Source organism: Phodopus roborovskii, unplaced genomic scaffold, assembly GCF_943737965.1.
Source record: "Phodopus roborovskii unplaced genomic scaffold, PHOROB, whole genome shotgun sequence".
Taxonomy (NCBI): Eukaryota; Metazoa; Chordata; class Mammalia; order Rodentia; family Cricetidae; genus Phodopus; species Phodopus roborovskii.
Genome location: NW_026126418.1, coordinates 43,759,859 through 43,783,336, shown reverse-complemented (window position 1 = coordinate 43,783,336; position 23,478 = coordinate 43,759,859). Strand labels below are relative to the sequence as shown.

At 44.1% G+C, this 23,478-nt stretch overlaps 1 protein-coding gene across 2 annotated transcripts in view; it reads right to left on the bottom strand.

Annotated features, from left to right (window-relative positions):
* The window catches only part of LOC127222489 (lymphocyte antigen 75), a 129,672-nt gene extending 106,728 nt beyond the window's left edge, over window positions 1-22,944 (bottom strand). For both annotated transcript variants that reach the window (XM_051184604.1, XM_051184603.1), the window contains exons 1-6: window positions 22,860-22,944; window positions 16,094-16,465; window positions 10,157-10,327; window positions 5,847-6,011; window positions 3,404-3,514; window positions 1,257-1,397 (exon numbers count right to left, since the gene is read on the bottom strand). In XM_051184604.1, coding sequence (XP_051040561.1) covers window positions 1,257-1,397; window positions 3,404-3,514; window positions 5,847-6,011; window positions 10,157-10,327; window positions 16,094-16,465; window positions 22,860-22,944 — 1,045 coding nt within the window. The remainder of the gene's footprint in view (window positions 1-1,256; window positions 1,398-3,403; window positions 3,515-5,846; window positions 6,012-10,156; window positions 10,328-16,093; window positions 16,466-22,859) is intronic.
* Between the last annotated feature and the right edge of the window lie 534 nt (window positions 22,945-23,478).

Genomic DNA, 23,478 nt, shown 5'->3' with positions numbered 1-23,478 from the left:
GGAGGAGTATGTGTGTGTGTGTGTGGGGGGGGTGGGACTGCAGTCGGGATGTAAAAACAAAAATAAATACAAAAAATTGTGGAGTATTTTTTTTAACAAACAAAATTTAGGTTCAATTAGTCTCATACTTGCAAGATGATAACTCAATTAAATTAGGCTTTAAATGGCATTCATTATTACTATGAGATATTTCAATTATGGAAAAGAAACAGAGAGAAAAATCAAGTGCAAATCAACTCAAACAGTCATTCCCCATACTCTAGCTTTTGTCTCCACGAATACGTAGTTTCACAAAATTAAAATGGTAAAGCAAGCATATCATTTTGTTCCGCTCTTTGTATTTTCCTGCTGGCACAGTTATGATGGACACATATTATTCATGATATTATGTAAATATCAAGATTTACTTAATGATGGCTACTTCAGGGTATTTATTTCTTCATCCATTCTTGTATACTCTCCCTTGTGCCAGTGCCTCTATTATGCTTTCCATTGTGTGGGATATATTTGGTAACTTGGAAGATAAATGTTCGTTTCTCCCTATTATCATTTTTCCCTACATTCTTCATTCTATATAACCTTTTGAAAAAATTGCTCTATGCTCATTTTGAATAAGAAACTGAGAGCACTGGAGAGATGGCTGAGTAACTGTGGTCTCTTAGTGTTTAAGAGCTCTTGCTCTGTAAGCATGGGAACCTGAGGATCTGCGTTCCAATCCCCAGCATCCTTGTAAAAATCTGGGCATGGAGACTGAGACAGGTGGAAACTGGGAGCTGGCTGGTCAACTGGACTGTGATGGGTGAGCATCCACTAGTGAGAACCTTTGGCCTCCACTGTGTACACAGGCACATGCACACGAACACTCACGTGTATGCAATGCACAAAGTTTGAACTTAGAGAGAGAGAGAGAGAGAGAGAGAGAGAGAGAGAGAGAGTACCCGAAGGACAACCTCAGGTGTCATTCTCAGGAAAGCCATCTACCTCCTTTGAGATGGAATCTTTCATTAACCTGAAGCTCATCAACAAAGCTGGTCTAGCCTAGGGACAGTCAAGCCTAGGGATCCTCCTGCATCTCCCCCCAGACCCCCCCCAGGATTTCAAACATGCACAACCATGGCATTTTAGCATGGGTTCTGGGGATGGCGAGAACGCTGGCATATTCAGTGAAGGAAAGATGAAAATGGGGATCGGAATTATCCTTCACAAAGCTCTGGCCCTGAGACTGATTTGCACATATGAGGGAGTGAGGACGACACCTGTGAGCTCCACCGTGTTGTTCAATGGCTTCTTGCAGACGTAGGGCTGCTGAGCTTCACATGACACACTTCGCCACAGCCCCGACTCTGTGTCCATTCTTGCACAGCTCGACCCACCTATGATAGGTGCACTGGGTGTGCCTGAGAGAGAAAGATTTTCAAGGAGGTTAGGCTCAGAGCAGGGTTTAAGATAATGCAAATTCATAATTTTATGCTATATGGTATGGCTCACAGTATGGTTCAAACTTTCAACTAAATTGAAAAGTTGTAAGTTACAAGACAGAGGGGAACGTTCCGATCCATGATAGCTGACTCGCAGCAGAGAAAAGGAACCGGTCTACCCTACGAGCTACTCTCATGGCAAACACCCTGTGACCAGAACCTCAGTCTATATTAAATTTACTCTATGGTAAATATTTACAACCAGATGAAATATTATTAACATGTGATTCTGCCTTTTAAGGACTGGGATTGTGGCTCAGTGGTAGATCATATGTTTATTTTGACAAAATAAAGTATTACTTTGTTTACTAATAAGACTTAGTTAATGAAAACTGTTCTGGTGAAAGCTTCACCCCTGCCCCTGGCATCCATAGACCCAAAGAATCTGGGATGTTATGGTTGAGGTTCCACTCAAGCCCACTCCCCTCTATAAGGATTCAGGCATTATGCTGGTCTGCCCCTGTCACCTGGCAGAATGCACTCAGGCAGTGCTCTGGTCAGCCCAGGGTTCTGTGAGTACTAGTCTGCAGGTATAAAGGACCCCTTTAAAAGACAGACCCCGCCCACTTACGCTCTTTGCTTTCTTTGCTCTTTTTGCTCTTTGCCCTCTTTCCAGCCCCCCCCCTCCTCTTCTGTTCCTGGTGTCTCTATGTCCGTCCCCCTCAACTCCCCTTTCTAAATAAACTCCTCATTTAAGCTCCGTCTGCCTGGCGGATCATTCACTCCGCCTGGGTCACCCTCACCTGCTATGGAACCTGCTATGCTCTCCCACGTGGTCCCTTACCTTGGGACCCCACTCACTCTGGACATCCCCCCCATCCCTTCTCCAGCTTTATTCCTATAACTGTAACAAAAGAACAACACCCTCTCTCTCCAAACCCTGGTGTACCTCAGAAAGCCTGCCAAATGATGACCCCTTCCCCAGAGATGGTCAAGACCACTCCCACAGGGTATTTAAACTGTCTCCCAGATAACAAACTGGTGGTTTTCCAGTCTTTCTTTCTCATCTCCTCTGTGTGCGTGCGTGTGTGTGTGTGGGGGGGGGGGGAGGGGGGGTGGAAGGCCATCCAGGAGTGTTGTGTCCATTAAACATGGGCTTTTTCTAATCCGGTTTGATTTGGTCTGATTTGGATTGCTGCATCAGCGGAGAGGCTTATGGGGTGTAGAAACTTTTCAAAACCCTCATGGTCATTTGGTAGTACTGAATCCATTTCTCCTCTACATAGGTAGAACACTTTCATTACTGTTATTTAGGTTTGGCCTTTGTTAAAGATTGCAGTTTTCAAAACGATCCTCATCCTTTCTTTTGTAGAAAAAGTTTGGGGATAAGAAGGATGGTATTTTCATAGAAGTATTCATTTGTGTAATTCGATACAGCTGTTCTGTTCTTAGTGTTTGGGTGCTATAGTGGGGGAAATCTAAGAATCTGAGGAGGAAGGGATATCGCTGCATTAAAAGCAACTGTAGACTAAATAGGACCCTATGGGATGTAGAATGGTTCCTGGCCATGTCGTGGGGTTCATTCTGTTCTTTTTCTTTTTATTTTTTCAAGACAGGGTTTCTCAGTGCAGTCCTGGCTGCCCTGGAACTAGCTCTGTAGACCGGGCTGGCCTTGCACTCACAGAGATCCACCTGCCTCTGTCTCTGGAGTGCTGGGATTAAAGGTGTGCACCACCACCGCCTGGCTCATTCTAAGCTCAAAATTCCTGGGATATTCTAAAGCCCTGGAGCAAATGCTTCTTTGCCTGGGGTGTGGTTCAGCTTGGCTAAAATAGTAGCACAGTGAAGAATGACTTAGAAAAAGATTCTAAGGAAGCAACCACGAGATCTGACAGCACACGAAACTTCTAAAAGCTGGGGATGAATAAAACGTTTCTTGTTTTGAATCTTTTACTCTGTTTACGTTGTTGGGGAAGAGCATTTACCTGGATCCCAGTTAAGAAATTTTAGTGGCTTGAAGTCTGACCATTCCCAACCTCTAGCAGAATAGAGCTGATTCAGTCCAATCCAAACAATTCTAGCAATGTCTTCTTTTCCTGTAGGAATCAAATAATTTTTAAAAGTGAAAATAGGTCTTTTATACAACATATTCTGATTATGGTTTCCCCTCCACATAGTAATTGCACTGTACAATGACCAAATCAGGGGAATGGGCACATTTATCACTTTAACATTTATCTCCTCTTTGTGGTAACATTTACTTTTCTTTGAGATAAGAGTGTTCTAAATCCTTTCCAGTTATTTTGAAATATACAATGTATGACTGTCAACTTTAATCACCCCACTGTGTAACAGAACACCACCATTTAGTTCTGTTACTTTGTACCTACTGAGCAACCTCTCCCCATCCCCCTATCTTCCTAGCTCCTGGGCTCTTGTCAGCCTTCCTTTCCACTCCTCTCATTTCCTATAAGGTCAAGATTTTAGATTCCACATATGACTGTTAGTTTGTGGTATTCATCTTTTTGTGCCTGGCTTATTTCACTTAGCATAATGTCTGTGCTGTCACAAATGACAGTTCTTTCATTTATGGCTTCATAGTATCTTGTATATATTTCAGTTTTTTTCCCTTTGTTTCATTGGTTATAGAAATTCATGTTGATTGCCATTGATTATTTATGTAGGTCTCTGTGAGTAGAATTACGATAAACATAGAAGGGTAGGTATCTCCTTAGCATGCCCTTTTTCACTTCTGTTAGACTGAATACCTAACGCAGGAGCTGCTGGATTGCCCTATTTTTAACATTTTGAGGAACCTTATACTGTGCCCCACAATGACTGCATTGCTTTACACTTCTCTAAACAGTGTGTAAGTATTCTCTTTGTCCTCACTGCATTTGTTATTATTATTTGGTAGTAGCCATTATAATAGTGAAGAAGTGGTATCTTATTGTGCTTTGGTTTGTATTTGTCTAGTGGTTAGTTATTTTGAGCATTTCAAACTATCTGTTGACTAGTTCTGTGGGTTTTTAGAATTATCTATTTAGGTCTATAGCTCATTGTCAAATTTTGCTACTTAGTTATTTGAGTTCATTACAAATTCTGAATATTAACCTCATGCCAGACATATATTGTGCAAATATGTTCTCCTGTTCCATAGACTGTGAGGCACATACATCTGAACTACCCTGAGACCTCTGTTCAGGTCAGGTCTGACTGCATACTTCCGATCCTCCTTCCACAGTGATATCACAAGCCTGGTAACTTAAACCAGAGTGAGCCCAGGAAGACCTCTTCAGCTGCATCAGAAAGGCCTCAAATGCTCTAATCTGGAGACATCCTAGCCTTGGGGCACAGGTCAAGGTAACTCACAGTAAATAAAATCTCAGGGTGAAGGCAAATTAAGAACTGTTCCTGCCCTGAGGTTTATGGGTTCCTCTTTTGGAGTTTTAGGGTGAACTGGTTGGTTGTAGATCTCGAGAAGGCCAGCTACATGGGAGACATGATAGATCCAAACAATCCAAATTTACCATCCCTCTATGTATTAACAACAACAATAAAACTCAAAAGAAAAAAAACAAGTAGATTCAAGATAGGCAGAAAGTCTAAAGAAAACCCTTTTAGACTATGTGGAACTCACCAAAGAGGTTACCTCTTCATTTATTTTTGGAAATAGACTCCCAGTGTCAAAAAAAACCTGATTGTCAAACTAAAAGGCTGTTTGGGAATGGTATTTTCATATATACATAATATATGTTATATATAAACATTCAATAATATATCATATAATATATATATACATATATGTACATAATGTTTTAAATTTCCACTATCCTGAAGACAAAATGAGACCAAAAATATCCACTCCCCATATCCATGTTATTAATTCACTTTAGGACTTCTTTTTAAAATTATTTCATTTATTTTTTGAGATTACACTATAATTACATCATCTCCCCCTTCCTTTTCCTCCCTCCAAATTGTCCCATGTACCTCTCCTCTTCTCTTTCAAATTCATGGCCTCATTTTCCATTAACTGTTGTTATATGCATGTATATACATATATACCTATATACAAATATACATCCTGTTGTGTCTGTATACAGGTTTCTAAATATCAGTTTCTCTCTAGTTTCTATCACAAGATACATTTCAACACATGGAATTTGCATTCAATTCGTTTTTTGTTTGTTTTGCTTTTGCAGGCTTCAGTGCTAAGTTTTAAATTTTAAATTTTAAGAGAGGCCAGAAAAGATATATAGGTATAATATGCATACACATATACATCTATGCCTGTATACAGGTGTAAATTGTAAGAGAAGCGAGAAAAGACATCACCAGACGAGCATGCCTGGTTATGAAATGCAGGGGCAGAAAGCATCTTTACAATCCCAGCTATCTGCTTCACCACATGCAATTAAAACCTACCTGTGATATACGCTAACTCAGCAGCACTGTGGATGCTCAGTAAGTCAGCTCCCTGGTTCTGACAGGAAACATAAGCTTCTTTCCAAGAAAGAACTTCCTGGTTATTAAATTGGTAGCAACTTCCAATCTGCTCATTCTTTTCCCAGTTACCCTCACAGCCATTTTCTGTTGATAAAAAAATAGATTAGTGATCACAAAAGGCATAATGTTACCTGGAGTGCTTATAAGATTGCAATTCAATTTACATTTTCTTTGGATGTGCCAAAACGGGAGGCAGTCATTGCCTGAACCATATTTTGATCCTTTCATTATGCATTGGAATGGAAGTCAGAGTACAACAAATGACTCAAGCTGGTCAAATTTTCTACCTTTCCTGTATCCCGTTAACTACAATGCCCTATCTTTACCGATGCTCTTGTGTGCTCTTTGCCTGGAGATGGGAATCTAATATATTCAGGTGTGGAACACTGAGCCAATGGAAAACATGCTCACTAGAATTTGGCAAAGATGTCTACAGGCTTGTCTACAGCCTGCAAAGAAAGAGCTGTAAGCATGTGTGTGTGTAGAGACATGCTGCTTAAATGGCTAAGATACGGAGCACAGTGATGCCTTTATTTTGGAAATTCAGTCCAAATCTCTCCTTAATATTTGAATAGATGTTTGAATCCATGAACAGAATTAATATTATAGAACTCACATTACAAATGCACATATCAGCATATACAGCTGGGTGTATAATATAGAACATCCATAGTATATATCTCTGCAGGTGCCTGTGTTGGTTCAAGCACAGGCAGGAGGGAGGCACCGGGTATCTTGCTCTGTTACTCTCCATCTTTCCCTGAGAGAGTATCTGTCACTTAACCAGAAGCTCAGCTGGCAGCCAGCAATCCCCACATCCTTTTGTCTTCACCCTCCACGGTGCTGGGGTTACCGGCTGGCATCTTCAGCCATATCTGGCTTTCTATTCATAAAGTTGAATGCCAGTGATTTGAATTCAAGTCCTCATGTTTGCATAGCAAGCACTATTACTCATTTAGCTATCCCTCCAGGCCCAAAGTATATTCTTTACAGATATAGAAATATATGTTTCAAATAAAGAACCTTCCAGTCATACCCGGAGTTATATAGATCTTGAGATAAGTAGTTCAAAAATATATTCAGTTTCCTATTGGTCCCAGGGAGAGATAGAGAAAAAACTAATTCAGGCTAGATCACATGACTTAAGCTCCACCCAGGGATTACCAAGAGGCTTCCCTACCACCCAGTTACACATCAGATAGACTCGTGGACCTATATATACACTAGAGAGGCTCTTAGATATCCACTGCTGAATGATGTAGAAGAGGACAAAGACCTACAGGTGTCTGAGGCAGAGGTATAATTAGGTACCTCTATGGCTTCTGAATGGCAGACACATTTGTGTCTTACCCAGTCTTCTGCAGCACACACAACAGGAGAATTCATGTCACTCAGTAGAGGTAAAATAGGGTGAACTGTGGCACATTCATTATTGCCAGTGACAAGCCTCTTCTTTGTAAAGCCAGAAGCTCCCATGGCTTAACTGTCCTCAGGTTCGAGGATTCAGCTTTCTTTCATAAACCGTAACTCTGGTAGACACATAGATGCATCCATAGGAGGTACATTTGAGTCAAGGCAGCAAGGCAGAGTAGGGAAACATGCTGGAGAACGAACTCCAGGAAGACGGGCCTCTCCACCACATACATGTGATCTGACCCTGATGTGTCTGTCTGTCAATCTGGGCCCACTATCTCTCCCCCGAGAAAATTCTCATCTAAAATTTCTGGCCCAATCTATAGTGAGAGCTAAATGAAACAGTTACTCAAATAGCCACAATCTGTTTGTTATACATTACAATAAGAAGCAAACACTGTGATATACATACATACATACATACATACATACATACATACATACATACATACATTCCAATTAGATCCCAGGTGTTTAAAAAAGCCTGAGCCTTGGTGGAAAAACACGAATCTCAAAGAGAGGTCCTCGGATCAGCATCATCAGAGTGACCTGGGACTTGTTAAAGTACAGATTCTCGGACTCCACCCCAAAGCCACTGAACCAAACACTTGGGCTGATCCTGGTGCACCTGATGCATGGAATCGCCGGCCCTGTCTAATGTCTTCAAGTTGGTCAGGTGCTTAGCTATCTTAGATCCTTAGCATACAGTACCACCAGAGTGCTTTTCCCGTGGGTAGGAGAATAGAGCCATTTGGGGCAACTCTTCTTGGGCAGGTTTCTAGCTCTGGCGGGATTCACTCACTACCCTGTGACTTTACCCAAGTTATGTGATCCACCTCTGTCTCACTGTGTTGTTATGTGAATGTGAAGATCACAGTTCCTATCGCAGAGACGCTGTGGGGGCTGGATGGCTTACAGTACATGTTACCTGATACTTAGAGAGGTATGTGTCAACTTGACACAAGCCAGAGCCATCTGAAGGGAGAGAACCTCAACTGAGAAAATGCCTGCATAAGATCTACTGTGGAAACTGCATAGGCTCAAACTAGGCTCCCTGAATGCAGGTGACAGTGAGTGGCTTGGGCAGCTTGTGGGGCCACTGGCAGTGAGGTCAAGAGCTGTCCCTAGTAAGTGAACTAGCTTTTGGAGCTCATTTCCTACAGAGAGATAACTTGCTCAGCCTAGACACAGGCCTAGGTCCCGCCTCAGCATGGTGATGGAACAGACTTCCTTGACTCACCATGAGAGCCCTGACCCTCTCTGAGAAGCAAAAGGGGTGTGGGTGTGACAGGAAGGTGGGGGAGTGGAAGGAGGGCAGGGAGGAGGAACTGGGATTAGCATATAAAAAAAATCAGCTATAATGCATTTTCTTGAGTAGTAATTGATGGCAGAGGGCCCAGCCCATTGTGAGTGAGGCCATCCCTGAACTGGTAGTTCTGGGTTCTATAAGAAAGCAAACCAGGAAAAAAAAAAAAAAAAAAAAGCTGGGCGTTGGTGGCACACACCTTTAATTCCAGCCCTCAGGAGGCAGAGTCAGGTGGATCTCTATGAGTTCAAGGCCAGCCTGGCCTACAAAGTGAGTTCCAGGACAGGTTCCAAAGCAATGCAGAGAAACCCTGTCTTGAAAAAAAAAAAAAAAAAAAAAGGAAAGAAAGCCAGGAAGCAGCATCCCTTCATGGTCTCTGTATCAGCTCCTGCCTTGAGGTTCCTGTCCTGTTGAATTCCTGTCCTGACTTCCTTCAGTGATAAACAGCAATATAGAAGTCTATATAAGTCTAAGTCAAATAAACCCTTCCTCCCCAACTTGCTTTTTGGTCATGCTCATAACAATAGAAACCCTAAGACAAGGGGCCATTTAATTATTTACTATTATTGTTTACATTTAAAGTTCCCTCTCTCTCGCTCTAGTTTTTTTTTTTCAGCTACTGTCATTAATTTTGTTTTTGAAACAGTGTTCTCACACTACTATAGCTCAGGCTGACCTGAAACTTAGCATTCACCTGTCTTCGTCTCATGAGTGCTGAGATTAAAAGTGTTAGCTATTGCACTTGGCATTTACTATTTCTTAACCATCTGTCACATGCCAGTTACTGTAATCTTTTGTAACTCTCGCCTGTTTGCTAAGAAACTGTTTCTGCTCTACATCAGAAAATAACAGGGACACTCCTTTGATCTGAGCATCTCTATAAAGAAGAGTGGATGTTTATATCCCGGATAGTTTGCTTGTCATAAGAAGCTACTGCAAACATACTCCTATCAATACATGGACACAGCAGAGCGAACATTCTCACTAATTCTGAGAGGGTCCAAGATATGTGTCTCCTTCTCTCCCAGTCTTGGCTTCAGACCACAAATACATTTGAAGTACAAACTTCCTTCAGTAGTTCCCACCCTAAACATAATGTCTTAGCCCATCTGTACCTGTTGCTCTTGCTTGCTTCATGAAGCGCACCAAGGTGACTCCCTTCTATTCAAGTTAGTCTCCCATATTCCACTGTCTTCTCCCACTTGTCTTTTGAAGCTGCAATTTCCCACCTGCTCATGCCCTTCTCCCTTCCCCCTGATATATATGAATGTCCACAGTCCTCCCCTCCTTGTTTTCCATGACACAAACTGAAAGGCTTCTCTTCTTGACAGGCTTCTGAAGGCAAATTCAAAGCTGCACACTTCTTCCCCTTCCTGAAAATTCACATTCCTTGTCTAGGATAACATTTGTTGCAGACACTCTCAATACATCTTCAATTCCCTCTTCCCCACTTTGCCTCATATGAAGGGCACTTCCTTCTTGCTATTGGAGTTCACCAGCCCATACATACCTGGTTTTAAGCAGATGCCCCACTTTTGATCATACTCATAATTTAGGGTAGTGGCACACCAGGGCCCACTATGATTTTCATCACGAATACAGTCATGGTGCCATGTCTCACCAACTAAGAACGGAAATTCACAAGGTCTCCCATAGGAATTCCCATCTCTGGTATATGTCTCTGCAGGGTGGGGAGGAAGCAGGGACAGTTAAAGGACAAATGAACAATCATCTTAGGATAGCTAATTTCTAAAACTTTTCAAAGGAAGAATGTTGGATTCGTGTATACGTCTACAGATTCTGACCAGGCTATCATATACTGTGGAAAGAGCACAGACACCGACTGCTTGGGTCTGTGCTTTGAAAGTTGGGGTTTCCTGTGTTCCTAGAGACAACCTGAGTTTCTGCATTTCAAACCAAGAATAGCAGTGTTTACATCAAGGGTTGTTCACTCCGTATTTGGTGACAGAGTAAGATTCCTTTTCTGTGATGCAAACAATGAAAGACCCTGGCTTGATCAAGTCAGAGGAGACTGAGTCCAGCATGGGTGGTAGAGACAGCCACTTCCTCAAAATTGGCTCTCACTAGCTAGAGATTCAACTCTCCTCCACTTCTTTAGTGAGTGCGGGGCCAACGCAATACCTGGAACCAGTCATGAAATTAGACAGCCGGACAAGGGAGATCATTGCCCAACAGAATTGAGGCTGCAGTGTTGTGGGAATTCATTCAGCCAATAGCTTTTGGGGTAATGGCCCTTAGGGCCTGGTCTGAGGTGCTGGTAAACAGAGAGGGAAAGCTTGATCTCTTGGGTGAAAGCCAGAGATCTGAGTGCAGCTTCCAGCGCCCCCAGGGCAGAAGACTACAGAGGCTCTCTACCTTATTAATATTTGTATTTCCCCAATAAATATCTGATATCCCTTTACTGTGGTCTCAGTTACCCTCACACCCATATCTGGCACCCACGTGGCATCCACGTTCCTTGGGCTCTTTTCAGGAAGTGAAGGAGGAGAGGATCTAGATTCCTGAGTAAGTGTTTGGGGAGAGTTAGAACAGGGTAATTTGGGTTACACAAAAAGAATTGGCCTTAACAGGGTAGTGACGGGAGAAGCTAGTGACTTGTGAGGTGGCAGATCTAGCTTTCATGTCAGTAATTTTCTCTGGTACCCAGAGAGGCATTGGAAAACAATCACAACGCAGGTATGCCTAGGACCCCAGAGGAAGTGCTGAATACTATTCCAACAATAGTCCTCTTGAAAACATGTTTTATAGAGCAGCTAACCGTGTATCTATTTCTGTCACCTTTTTTTCTTTAGCTTCAATGCCTTCAAAACTCTGGTTATTATGCAATGAAAGAAGGGCCATTAGGGAGACTATAGTCATCAAGTCTCATTAACCTTCATCAGGCTTCTAGAGTCCCTCAGGAAGTCTCACGGGTTGGCTTTAAAGTATGCTTAAGGCAGCATTTGATTCTCCAGCAGTCACATGCCTGAAGCGGAGACTGAAGTTTGGAAAGTGTCACACCACAGGACAAAAGAAGGTAGAAACATCTGGAGGCTTTTCTGAAGAAAAAGTCTTTTGTGGGTCATTGGTTTTGTTTTCTTCTGCCACATAAATGGCTTTCCAGAGAACAATTCTGCTAATGTGTGGTTTTAAAAGAAGCATGTTCATCACATAGGTTTCCAATCTGACCACATCACAAAATTCCCCAAGGCACGCACTCTGGGAGGCAGAGGTAGATCCCTGAGTTCTGGGTCAGCCTGGTCTACAAGTGAGTTCCAGGATAGCTAGAGCTACATAGGGGAAATCCTATCTCTTAAAAACCAAAAGAAAAGAGAAAATTCCCCAAGGCACATGACCAATTTTCCTTCTCTATTACAATTCTGAGAGGACAATCCCAGCACACGATGTAATGTTCCTGCTGCTGGAAGGAACCACTGGGTTTCCCTAAAACTTTTTATTTCCGTGTGCAAAGTGCTTTCAGACACATTTCTGTATTTGTTCCTCACCACAGACATGTGAGATCAGAGTTGTTTGTGAAGTCCCCACTTTTGAGGAATAGTTCAAAGGACACCTTGGTGGCTCTTGGTGAATCACACATACCAACAACTTTACGCCATTGACTGCTTATACAGGTTTCAAATACACACACCCCCAAGATGATTGTCATTACGCAGTCCTCTGGGTCACACAATGCTTTTAAACCAATAAGCAAACAACAGCCATGCTGGATGCTGGCAGCTAATGGATGCTCTCTGTTAATTAGGCATTTTATTCTCACTTGTCCCTTGCTGTTGATGGACCACCTGCATCCCATGAGTTTTCTTAGTAAGACAGGCCCTCCTGACAAGACTCTTCTCCTAATGTGTGGATTTGGGGTGACAACATCTTTAGACCTACAGCAGAATGTGTCATTGACACAAATTTGTAAGGCCAGGTGCTTATGGAAAAGGAATTGCTTTAGCGATTAGACAAATAGTTAAAGAGTTTGGCAGGCTTCAAAGGGTCACTAAGAGCACATAGAGTTCACAGTTCAATCCATCCTCTGCATATGTCAGCAAACATTTGTGATTTGAAGGTTCTAGTTGGGTCAATATATCTTATCATATAATTGAACATACAAGAGCTAGTTTGAAACAGTTGACTCATAAAAATTTTTACAGTTAAAGCGCTTTCAGTACAAAGATGATTTATATGATGAAGTCTGAGGAAACTCAAAATGTAATGACAAATAAATGTTAATACAATCAAAGTTAAAAAAAATCAGGCTATAAAAGGGAGGAACAGGATTCTGTTATTTGGAAAAATGAATCCTAATTTTGATCCCCAGCTTTGCTATAATAAGCTGGGTAACTCTGGACTTTATTTGGTTGAGATTTGACTACCCTACTTCCCTTATTCCTATTTTGATATACAGGCAGGCTCGGCACAAATTGATATCAGGAATTAGGGCTGGCCTGGAAAAGGTCCCTCACTTTAAAATAGGAAGGGGCACAGGTAAGTTTTAAGAGTTAGAATTGGCAGGACTTAATATTTGGTTAAATTTGAATTGTGGGAGAAGAAAACAGGACAATTCAAGAGAGACTTGTAGAAACTAAATGGCTCTGAGAAGGGTGGCAGCTTTTGCCTTGGCCTCTGTGCAAATTAAAATCTGACGTGAATCTTAATTAAGGCAGAACATTAAATGTCTAAAAAGTTTTTAACATTTCAAGTATTTAATTTGGAAAGGTAAAGAAACAAATCTAGCCTGTTGGCTATGCCACTGGCTCTGTTCCTCTCCCGGGCACTGCTGCAGAGGGTTCAAGGCCCCCATCCCCATTTGTGTTGCTGATCACTTTAGCTGAACACATAAGTAAAACACATAAAATCAGAAAGAAGACAAGTTTTGGCGAAATGAAGACACTTAAGGGTCTGGGGGAGTTTGAGATTACAACTATTGTCTCAAAAGACCCAAGGGCAGGAGGACAATAAGGCTCTGCAAGGAAATGATCCCTCCCGGTCCCCAACAAACAGAAATGAGTGCCATCTGAAGCCATTCTTTCAGGCCCAAGGTTCCCTTTCAGTGGAGACTCTTGTCCTGAAGGGGTATCCAGAAAGCAAGTACTTTAAGTTCAGGCAACAGCTTGGCCTCTCACCATGTTCTGTCCCCCTTTCTCTGCCTGCCTACCTCCCCGCCCTTCCCTTCCCCCTTTCTTTCTTTCTCTGTGGTGTATGCATGTTTGTATGTATATGTGTGGGCACACACTCGTGTGCATGTGTGAGGTCAGATGTTGACATTGGTTTTCTTCCTTGATCACTCTCCAACTCAGTTGAATCCATAGTTTGCTGATGGGCCTAGACTAGCTAGCCAAGGATTGCTTTCCTCTGTCTCCAGAGCAATGAGATTATAAGCAGGCTGCCACACCCACCCAGGATTTCCATGGATGCTGAGGCTATTGACTTTGCTCTTGGTTGTCCAAGAGAACTTGATGGTCAGACGTATTGCTGAAGATGACATACACTTTGGTCACAGAACATGGACAAGTCAAGTTGGTACACAGTAGGAAGGTTTCACCTTGCTGGGTAGCTTCCAAAGTACTGGAAGATGCTTTCTAGTCTGCTGGGAGTGGGAAGGGGTCAGCCATTGGTTTTACCCAGCAATGAATGCTGTGAGCTGAGATGATGACCAGTGTGGCAAGAAAATGCCCATGGGTAGGACAGTGGCACAAATGTAATGTGGTGACCAAAGGATTCCTGATTGGACTTAAGGCCCACTCCACAGGAGGAAACACATGCCTAGTATGTAAGTGTGGTCAAGAACCTATAGTTGGAGAGCTCACAGGATTGAGGGGGGACCTACTATTATTATTCTGTGAAATGAACATAATATGAAACCACCACTTAAATTTGTTTGTTTGCCTGTTGATTAGCACAGCTCTCAGACCCCATCAGTGAAGTTTCTTTGTGCAGGTTTTATTGGTGCTCATCATAAAAACTCACAACTGGCCAAGTGCAGAGACCACGTAGAATGCTCAGCCACAAATGGGACATCTCTAGCACACCTCTCTCAATCCCAGGAACCATCCCAGGAGAGGGAATGGAAAGAAAAAGCCAGAAGTCCAGGAGGACGGGAATGAAACAGTGTGGCTGTCTGCATAAGATGTGGTCAAGATCAAGTCAGTCAACATTCTAGCATGGGATAGGAAGGGGTTCTTGAGCCCCCATCCCTAACTGAGGAGCTACAGACAGTTGATGGCTTCTGTGGGTGGGAGAGTCAGTTTTCTTCAAGGGTGTATTGGTAGGTTAACCACATTCCAGAGAAAAAGGTCCCACAGCTAGGACTACATGAGCAGCACAAAGTGGAGTCAGTGAGTTATAAAACAAAACAAAAAACAACAACAAAAAAGGACATAAATTTGGAAGCTAAGAAGGTGGTGGGTGGGACAGGGAAGAATTCGGAGAAGGAGCTGGGAGTAAAAATGGTCAAATACATTGCACTAAATTCTCAAAAAGTAAGTTTTTTTTCTTTTTTTAACTGATGAAGCATTCTAGAGCAAATGCCACAACAAGTCATACACTTATGTTTTGAAATGACCAAAGAAAATGTCAAATCATAAATACAATATTATGAAAACCCAGGTGAGAATTTCAAAATATTTCCATCATATTAAATTTCCTAGTCATGGGGGGGGGAACCACTTCTTTTTCTTTCTTATTTTCTTTTTAAACGTAGGATTAGATCAATATTAGATTGATTGCCTTTAACCTATATGAAGTATTTCCCATCAGTATAATAGTTCCCTTTTTCCTAGCATTCAGAATAGCATCATAGGAAGTAAGCAGACGATACACAGGAGTTCAAGTCCTGGACTTACCACACTACAAAGCTGTGTGTCTTTGCTGCCACTCCTGAGCTTTTCTAGCCGTATCTGTGAAGGGGATAGGTGGGTAGCCAAGCAGCCTCACAGGTGTGTAAGACTGCAGCTCACAGCGCCTGCTCAGTGTGACTTCATTTAAACACAGTCCTGGAGAGCTAAGGAAGGCCCGAGCGAATGTGTACTGTTGACATGGGCACAGCCACACCAAACAGCCAGTTCCTAGGATCCATGGGAAATTGGCAAAGCCTTCTCCATATGTATCAGGCTGAGAAAGGCAAAGCTTTCCCATGTGCTCCGAGTACAAGTGATTACCAACGATTGACCAATATGAGCAAAACCCAGCAAAGCAGCTTCCTTCTCCTGGATATTCATAGCCTGAGACTGGTAGCCCACAGAGACCTCCCACCAGGGCTAGCTAGCCCCTCCCCCTGCACTATTCCTAATAAATGCGCCAAGGGTTCTCGGCGCATCAGCAGTTAGAACCTCTCCATCAGACTTCAAACAGCTCACCTAAACCAAGTCAGGTGTGACATCTAATGCCAAATTAACCAACCATTCCAGTGAGAGGGTCAAAGTCCCTCTCCCACCCTCACCGTGGTAAGGCTGGTCACAAAGGTTCTCCTTGGAGCCTCCCTTCTTCCAGACAGCAGACGAGTTTGTGCTGGCTGTGGCATATCCATCCTTCAGATCCAGCCTGTACTGGGCAGCACTGTACAGGGAGTAATGCTCACACTTCCACCACAGCATGACGCTGGAATCACAGGGGAACATCCGCAGGTTGTCAGTAGCTTTGGTAATGTCTAGGCCAAGGCACTTTTGGGATTCCAGGTGAAAGAGGCGGTGCTGGGACACCCACTTCCATAACATGTTTCTAGTTTCACTACAGTCCTGCACCACTATCCAGTCAGACAGTGGCTGGATGCACTTGCCAGTGTTTTCATTGACGATGGTGAACGGATCATTACCTGGGTCAAGACAGCGAAGGAAGACATTTCAGGATCCCGAGTCACGTGACCAACACACCCTGGTTCGGCTTGTTTGCTCAGGAGAGTGGTTAGCACAGGACTGCCCTGACCCTTGGGTAAGGGTAAACTCAAGGAGTGAGGGTCTGCCTGGCCTCATACCTTGCCTCTGCTGTGCTATGAGATCAGAGCAAACTATTTAACTCTTCTACTTTAGACTTCTCACTTGTAAGGCTGTGCCCACTTCATACTGTGGAGGTAGGGATGTGGAAATGAGCTAACCCATGTCAGTAGGGAGTAGGGTGTGCACTTGACCTTGCTATTCCATGGAAAGTTCCCTGTCTTGCTTATAAAGCAACTCCTTAGTTTTCCCCTTTTCTTCCACAAGTGGTCTGCAGCCAATGAAGAGGCATCCTGAGTCTACCTGGGACCACACCTCTGTCTTATAGCTTTAGCGCTCACAGCACAGTGGCCATGCCATCAGGATTTGCTCTCTCTTCAGCTCCTCCCTCACTCAGCAATTGTGAAGGCAGAGCTCTATGCTCCTCTGGCTCGGGCAAGTTACTGTGGCCATGCAAAGGGGAATCTACTTAAAAACCACTTCTCCTGAGCCTTCCGTGGAAGCCTGCCTCATTGAGGTACATCAGTGGAGATGAGAACACCTCCAAGAAGGCGGGGGTAGAGAAACGGGGGTAAAATAGAGGATCTGGGTTCTGAGGGTGGGGAAACCTGTGGCGGCCCCACTGCAGCACCTCCAGGAAAGACAGGGGCTGGGGATTCACCAAGTAAATCACCTGAAGGAAACCAGACACTGGGCTCCAGGGGCAGCCTGAGTCTCCCTGTCCAATGTCTAGCATGAGACGAGAATTCACAGTGGAAGCCAAAGACTAGAGATGGTGTCTCTCTGACTGATCTCTCAGCACTCTGCCTGAGCTGGGGAACCCTCAACAAAGGAGGAGATAAATGTTCTGTCACCTTAGTGGGATGGGAACTCAGAATCATTCTAACTGATTTAATAAAAACAGTGTGACTTGGTGTTTCTTATATACCTGAGTGTGAGGACCAGGGTTTGCATGTGATACAACAGAGCACAGTGCAATACTGGTCATTACAAAGAGGAAGGAGTATGGCAGAGGTGGTCACGTTGATGAACAGTAAGCGGCACTATTTTAGGTACGCTTAAGCAGTCATTGCCAATGAGTCAGAGTGTAGCAGTACAGCACGAAAGATTTGGGGGTCTGAAAGGGTGTTTACATTCTGAGGTCAGCCTCAGTCATGGGGTTTACCAACACTGGAGATTTTCTCAGGTTAAAGAGTTAAAAATTATCATGCTAGGCACTGTTGGCCATAGCTACAAAATTCTATCTGATCATGTGAACTTTGGGTGGAATTTTATTTTGTTTCATTTTAAGTAGCAGCAGCAGCAGCAGCAGCAGCAGCAAGACAAACAATGGGAAACGACAACAAAGAAAATCTTAAAGTGGTGGTGGTTATTTCTACTTTCAAATTTGAATTTAAAAAGATCACAGGCTCAGGTGCTATGGCATTGGTTAAAAGCCCTTGCCACTCAAGCATGAGGGCATCAAACCAGCCTAAAAGCTGGACCTGTAGCATGTGCATATATAATGGTAATGTTCTCACAGGAAATGAAGGCAGAGGAAGGAAGCCCCAGAAGCTCTTGGGTCAGCTAGCCTAGCATAAATGGCAAAACAAAACAAAACTAAACTAAACTAAAACAAACAACAAAGGAAACCTATCTCAAATAAGGTGTAAAGTGGGTCTCAGCACCCAAAGTTGTTCTCTGACCTTCACAGTGTACGTTGTTGTGTGGTGTGCATGTGTGTGTGCACGCGCGTGCACACGCACGCACGCACACGCACGCACGCACACGAGCGCACACACACGCAATTGCATGTGGCTGCCGCTAGGTGGGTTTGCACAGCAGCAGCCATCCCCTACTCTTTCTTCTTTGTCACCCCTCTGTCATTCTTTCTTTGATGTCACAGGTTGGGAGGATAGTGAGCCAAAAGGAAAATGTCTCCAAGTGCTTCTCCAACATATCCAGTTGCCCCTCAAATACCCCATTTACCTTTCCCACACTACTCTGTCCCACATCTCCAAACACTTTGGGTTCCAAAGCATGGCAAACTACAGCAGGTAAGAGAAGTCTGTGGCCCGTGGCCCTCACCCTAGTTGAGAAATTCCTTTCACCGAGCCTGTCATCTCAGGGCTCTTTCCTGGACACTCAGCTCCGTGACCTTTGACCCCAAACAGGTCATCTGGATGAGCAGCAGCTTTGTTTTCTTAAGAAGTTAAACGTTTTTTCAGATTTCTTAACAAGAATCAGTAGATTAGGCCCAAGCCCTAGTGTGGTGGGAAGGCCAGCAGAGCAACGTATTGGAGTCCTTAGACTGAAGACCTACTTTTATTACCAGTTTGCTGGGAGACTCTTAGAAGCCACTTCCTGGCCCAGGGTCCTCATATCCCTAAGCATCAGATGAAAGCTGTGGGGTATAGGTAAGCCATTGCATAGCTAGTGTCCCTGGCTTTCACCAAGTAACAGTGTCCTAGCTCCCCAGGCCTCACCACCCTTTGCTAAGCATATTCTTCTTGCAGATGTCCAGATTATTAGCTCCCACTCCTGTACCGATAGTAGCATTTGAAGTCAGTCCCATGTCGTTTATAACGAGCATGTGGAGTTATGTAACAGGTTCTGTTTTATCAGCACTCAACGGAGGAGAACAAGTTTGACTTCTGATTTTCTACACTTACATTACTCCCAGGACACTTGTGGGCTTACCAACTCGGTAGGAAGCAGACTCCAGGTGAGGCGCCGAGTAGCATGGAGTAGCGAAGGAGGAGTTGCCAAGGATCTTAAGTGAGCTGTACTTTTGAATGTAGGTATGTGTGTCAGCCTAAACCTGTGCTTGAACTGAGAATGTAATCAATACCAATGTCTGACACACCAATGAGATTTCTCAGGTCAATTATCCATTACTAATGATTTAAGAAACTTGTCATTAGCCTTCACATATAATGTATGTGCAAGCATTAATAAATAATATATTTTCCCAGGCGGGGGGGGGGGGGGGGGGGTTCTATTCTCTCATAATAGTTTTCTGTATCATTCTTAGGCCTAAGCAGTAGCTGTTTATTCTGCCTCAGTTTTGTGGTGTTATGTAGTTGTGGATTGAAAACTGATAAACTAAAAATAATTTCTTGTTTAGAAAAAATGTTTTACAAGGTCATATCAACTATCTGGAAATGTACTGCATTTTGGGAAGGTAACTACAAATTTTAATGGCTATTTTTTGGTGCTGTGCATCAAATCCAGAACCTTGAGCATGCTAGGCAAGTGCCCTTGCCCTGAGATCTTTCTGAGCCCCAAACTGGATTCTGTCCCTAGCTTTATGGCATGCACTGACCACTTTCCATCTTTGCACTAATCTTTCATAGAGTTTTCACAGTCACCTCCAAATTTATGTTTGGGACAAATCTAAAGGGCAGAGGTTGATGACAAGAAGCCTAACACATAAAGACTTTGGTGAGGTTTCAGGGAATAGCCAAAGAGCACTGTCATAATTGACAGTGGTTTTTTTTTTTTTTTGCATTCTTATTTCTACCAAAGAAAACCATCTCTTTCAACATTTTCTCATTGTCTAATCACTAGGCCTGTTTTTAAGCCCTTCACAAAAGACTCTGGGAGGGAAGCTGGATATAAGCATATATCCATAATAATCCCAGATCCACAGGAAACAAAAAGGCTTGAGGAAATGGAGAGGACATAGATGGTGGCACTGATCATTCCCATAGCTTATTTAGTTAAGTGTTTTGTGGTTTCTGTCAAGTGTAAAAATCATACAGATGTGGAAGGAGAAAATCAGAAGTTTGAGTTTGCTAGTTCAAAACAAACCCTGAGGAGACAGCTGAGTCCATGGCAGTATACTAGGCATCAACTAGAAAGCCAACAATCCTAATTGGATGGTATGGCTGGTGAGAAGCTAAAAATCCCTAAAGGGTCACATTACCTCACGGTGTTAGCTCTCCAAGGAAGCAAAGAAAGTAAACTTGGCATCTCCCCAAGAACAGAGAGATACTCTTTCAGCATTTGGGTGGCCAGGACCATCTGTCCAAGCTTCCTGCGTACACGTGACATTGCTAGCAACCTGTATTTGACCCACTGCCAAACAAGCTAACAAAACATATGGAAGTTCAAACTCCAGATCTGGGCTGGAGAAATAACTCAATGGATAAGAGTGCTTGCTGGTCAGGCATGAGGACCCGAGTTTGAATCCCCCAAAAGAGGAATCCCTGCAACCCCACAGTCTGGGGTGGGGGTAGAGAGATTCCCAGGAGCACAAGAGCAGCCAGCCTGAACAAAATGGTGAACTTCAGATTCAGCAAGAGACCTGGTCTCAAGAGTATAAAGTAGAGATTGATAGGACAAGGAATGGGACAGGACACTCTTCACTGGCTTTCTGGCTTTTGCCTCGCATGCGTCTCTCTCTCTCTCTCTCTCTCTCTCTCTCTCTCTCTCTCTCTCTCACACATACACACACACACACACACACATTATATGGACACACGTCTGGCCTGAAGAAGGGAGAAAGCTACCATGGCAGCTGTTAGAAGTGAAGAAGAAGGGAAATAAATACCTGTGGGGACCTAGTACTTGGGGACAGGCATCAGCCTAGCATGTTTTGCTTTGGGTTGGTGAGATAGGATAGGGACTGTGGAGTCTGTGGTGTTCTATTCAGAGTTCCTACCAACACGATAAACACCGTAACCAAAAGCAACTAGGGGAAGAGAGGGTTCATTTCAATTTACACTCCCATATCCTCCCCAGTGCAGGAAGTGAAGCAGAGCCACAGAGGAGTGATGCTAACTGGCTTGTTCTCCCTGGCTTGTTCATCCTGCTTTCTGTTACCATCCAGGAGCAACTGTCCAGGGGTGGTCCCACTCCCAGTGTGTTGGGCCCTCCCTCATTATCTATTAATTAGGAAGATGCTCCACTGACTTGTCTATAGGCCGATCTGATGGAGTAATATTCTCAGTCAAGGTCCCTCTTCCCAGACAACAGTGGCCCCAGGCCATTTGAAGATTAAGGAAACCTAAAAATTTGTGAGGAAATGAAACAGGGCTCACATATATAGATGGAAACAAAGAGAGTGGGAGGGGGAAGTGATTAGAGATTTGCAGGCTTTCTCTGTAAATTGCTAAGGTAAATTTTTCTCCTTGGTTTGTGCAGCACACAGAACTGATTTCTGGAAATCAATAGTAGATTTTATACCGGGCGGTGGTGTGCACGACTTTAATCCCAGTACTCTGGAGGCAGAGGCAGGTGGATGTCTGAGTTCCAGGCCAGCCTGATCTACAGAGTGAGTGCCAGTACAGGCTTCAAAGCTACAGAGAAACCCTGACTAGAAAAACAAACAAACAAACAAACAAAAGACAAAACAAGATTTTAATATTAATATCTTCTCTGGTGTTTAACAGTGCAGAAGGTCAAAGAAAATTGATTAGAGTGAGTCAAGGCAGGATTCATTAAAGGTTCTTGGTTCAGACAGGTAGATGACACTCACCCTTTCAGGAAACTCTTCCCATAACTCTGGACAGTCTACATCAGAGAGTAACTAAGCTTAACTCCAAAGAAAGCAAGAGCCACGCTCCCCAAAATCCACCTCCTCCATCTTTTCCTTCTTCACACAGGCAAGATAGCAGAAGCAGTGGGTGAATGTTTGCAGCCTATAGAGTGCCAGTTACACAGCACAAGCAAGTAACAAAGTCGTTGACACACCTTTGGCTGAGGCAAAAAGAAAGTAAAAGCAAAATCTAACTTCTAAGTGGGATGGTGGCACTGGCACTACCCTAGGTTTCACAAAAGATACTCTTTCCCCACTGACAGTAAGTGACCTGAACGTCTGTCCGCGGCCAGCTGCCTGAGTGGGGCGCATTTGGAGAAAATAACCAAATTAGAAGGGCATTCTAAGACTCCTGGTTGACTACTGGAGGCGATGTTTGGATCTGGCTTCTTTTTCAATGCATTCAGTGGCCACAGTGAAGCCAGGATCTCTGGGAATCCTTGCAGTGTGAGTGAAGGCTCATCCTCATTTTGGAGGTGCCAAATGACCATGGGGCAACAGGGATGCAATGGGAAGTGGGGAACCCCAGGGAAGCATGATTTTTGGGGACAGTCGAGGAACAAGGGGGCAGATAAGACTCTAGGATGGCCTTACTCTAAGCAGAAGGTCCCTCCGCACCACAAGGCCCTGCCCCCCCGCCCTCCTAAGCCAGAACTCCCGGCTTGTCCACTCCAGAAATAAGAGAGTAAGGCGTCTGTGATCTGACCGCGAGGAGGCAAACGCTCAGAGCAGCGGCGTCGAGGCCGCCCGGTTACCTGAGCGCTCCGCAAGTCCGAAACATTGCAGCAACAGCACGAGCAGCCCCGCTGCACCGCCCGGGGTGGCCCAGTGCATCCCCATCTCCTGCCCCAGGCCTCTGATGCAAGCGCGGGGTCCTGGGGTGAGTCCTGCTGGTCTCACGGAGCCCCTAGGGTAACCTCTGGGGCGTGCAGGCCCCGCCCCCACCGCCCTGGACCAATCAGAGCTGCGCCTCGGGTTCCGGGCAGGACGGGGGCGTGCTGGATTCACCCACCCACTGCACACATCTGTGAGGGCTCCGGACCTCCAGAAAGAGGGAAGAGTGCTCAGGAAAACCACACTGCTTGGGGTACTCGTTCCCCTCAAAGTGTGGCTCTGTCCCTTGGGACTTGCCCTTCCGTGCAGATAGACAAGGCAGTGAGAGAAAACTTCATACCGTGGTGGACTGGAAATGTGCATCCAACCCTGCCCATTCCCTCTTGGGGAAATGTATGCTTGGGCCTGAGGCGTCTGTGGCCAAGCTACAGAACTGAACGTCTTAGTCCTATTGGTAGCATGAACAAAGGTGGAATAAATAAAGACACCTTGGAGGCTGACCTGAAGTTGTCAATCAGTATTAAAGGTAACAGTTAGTGG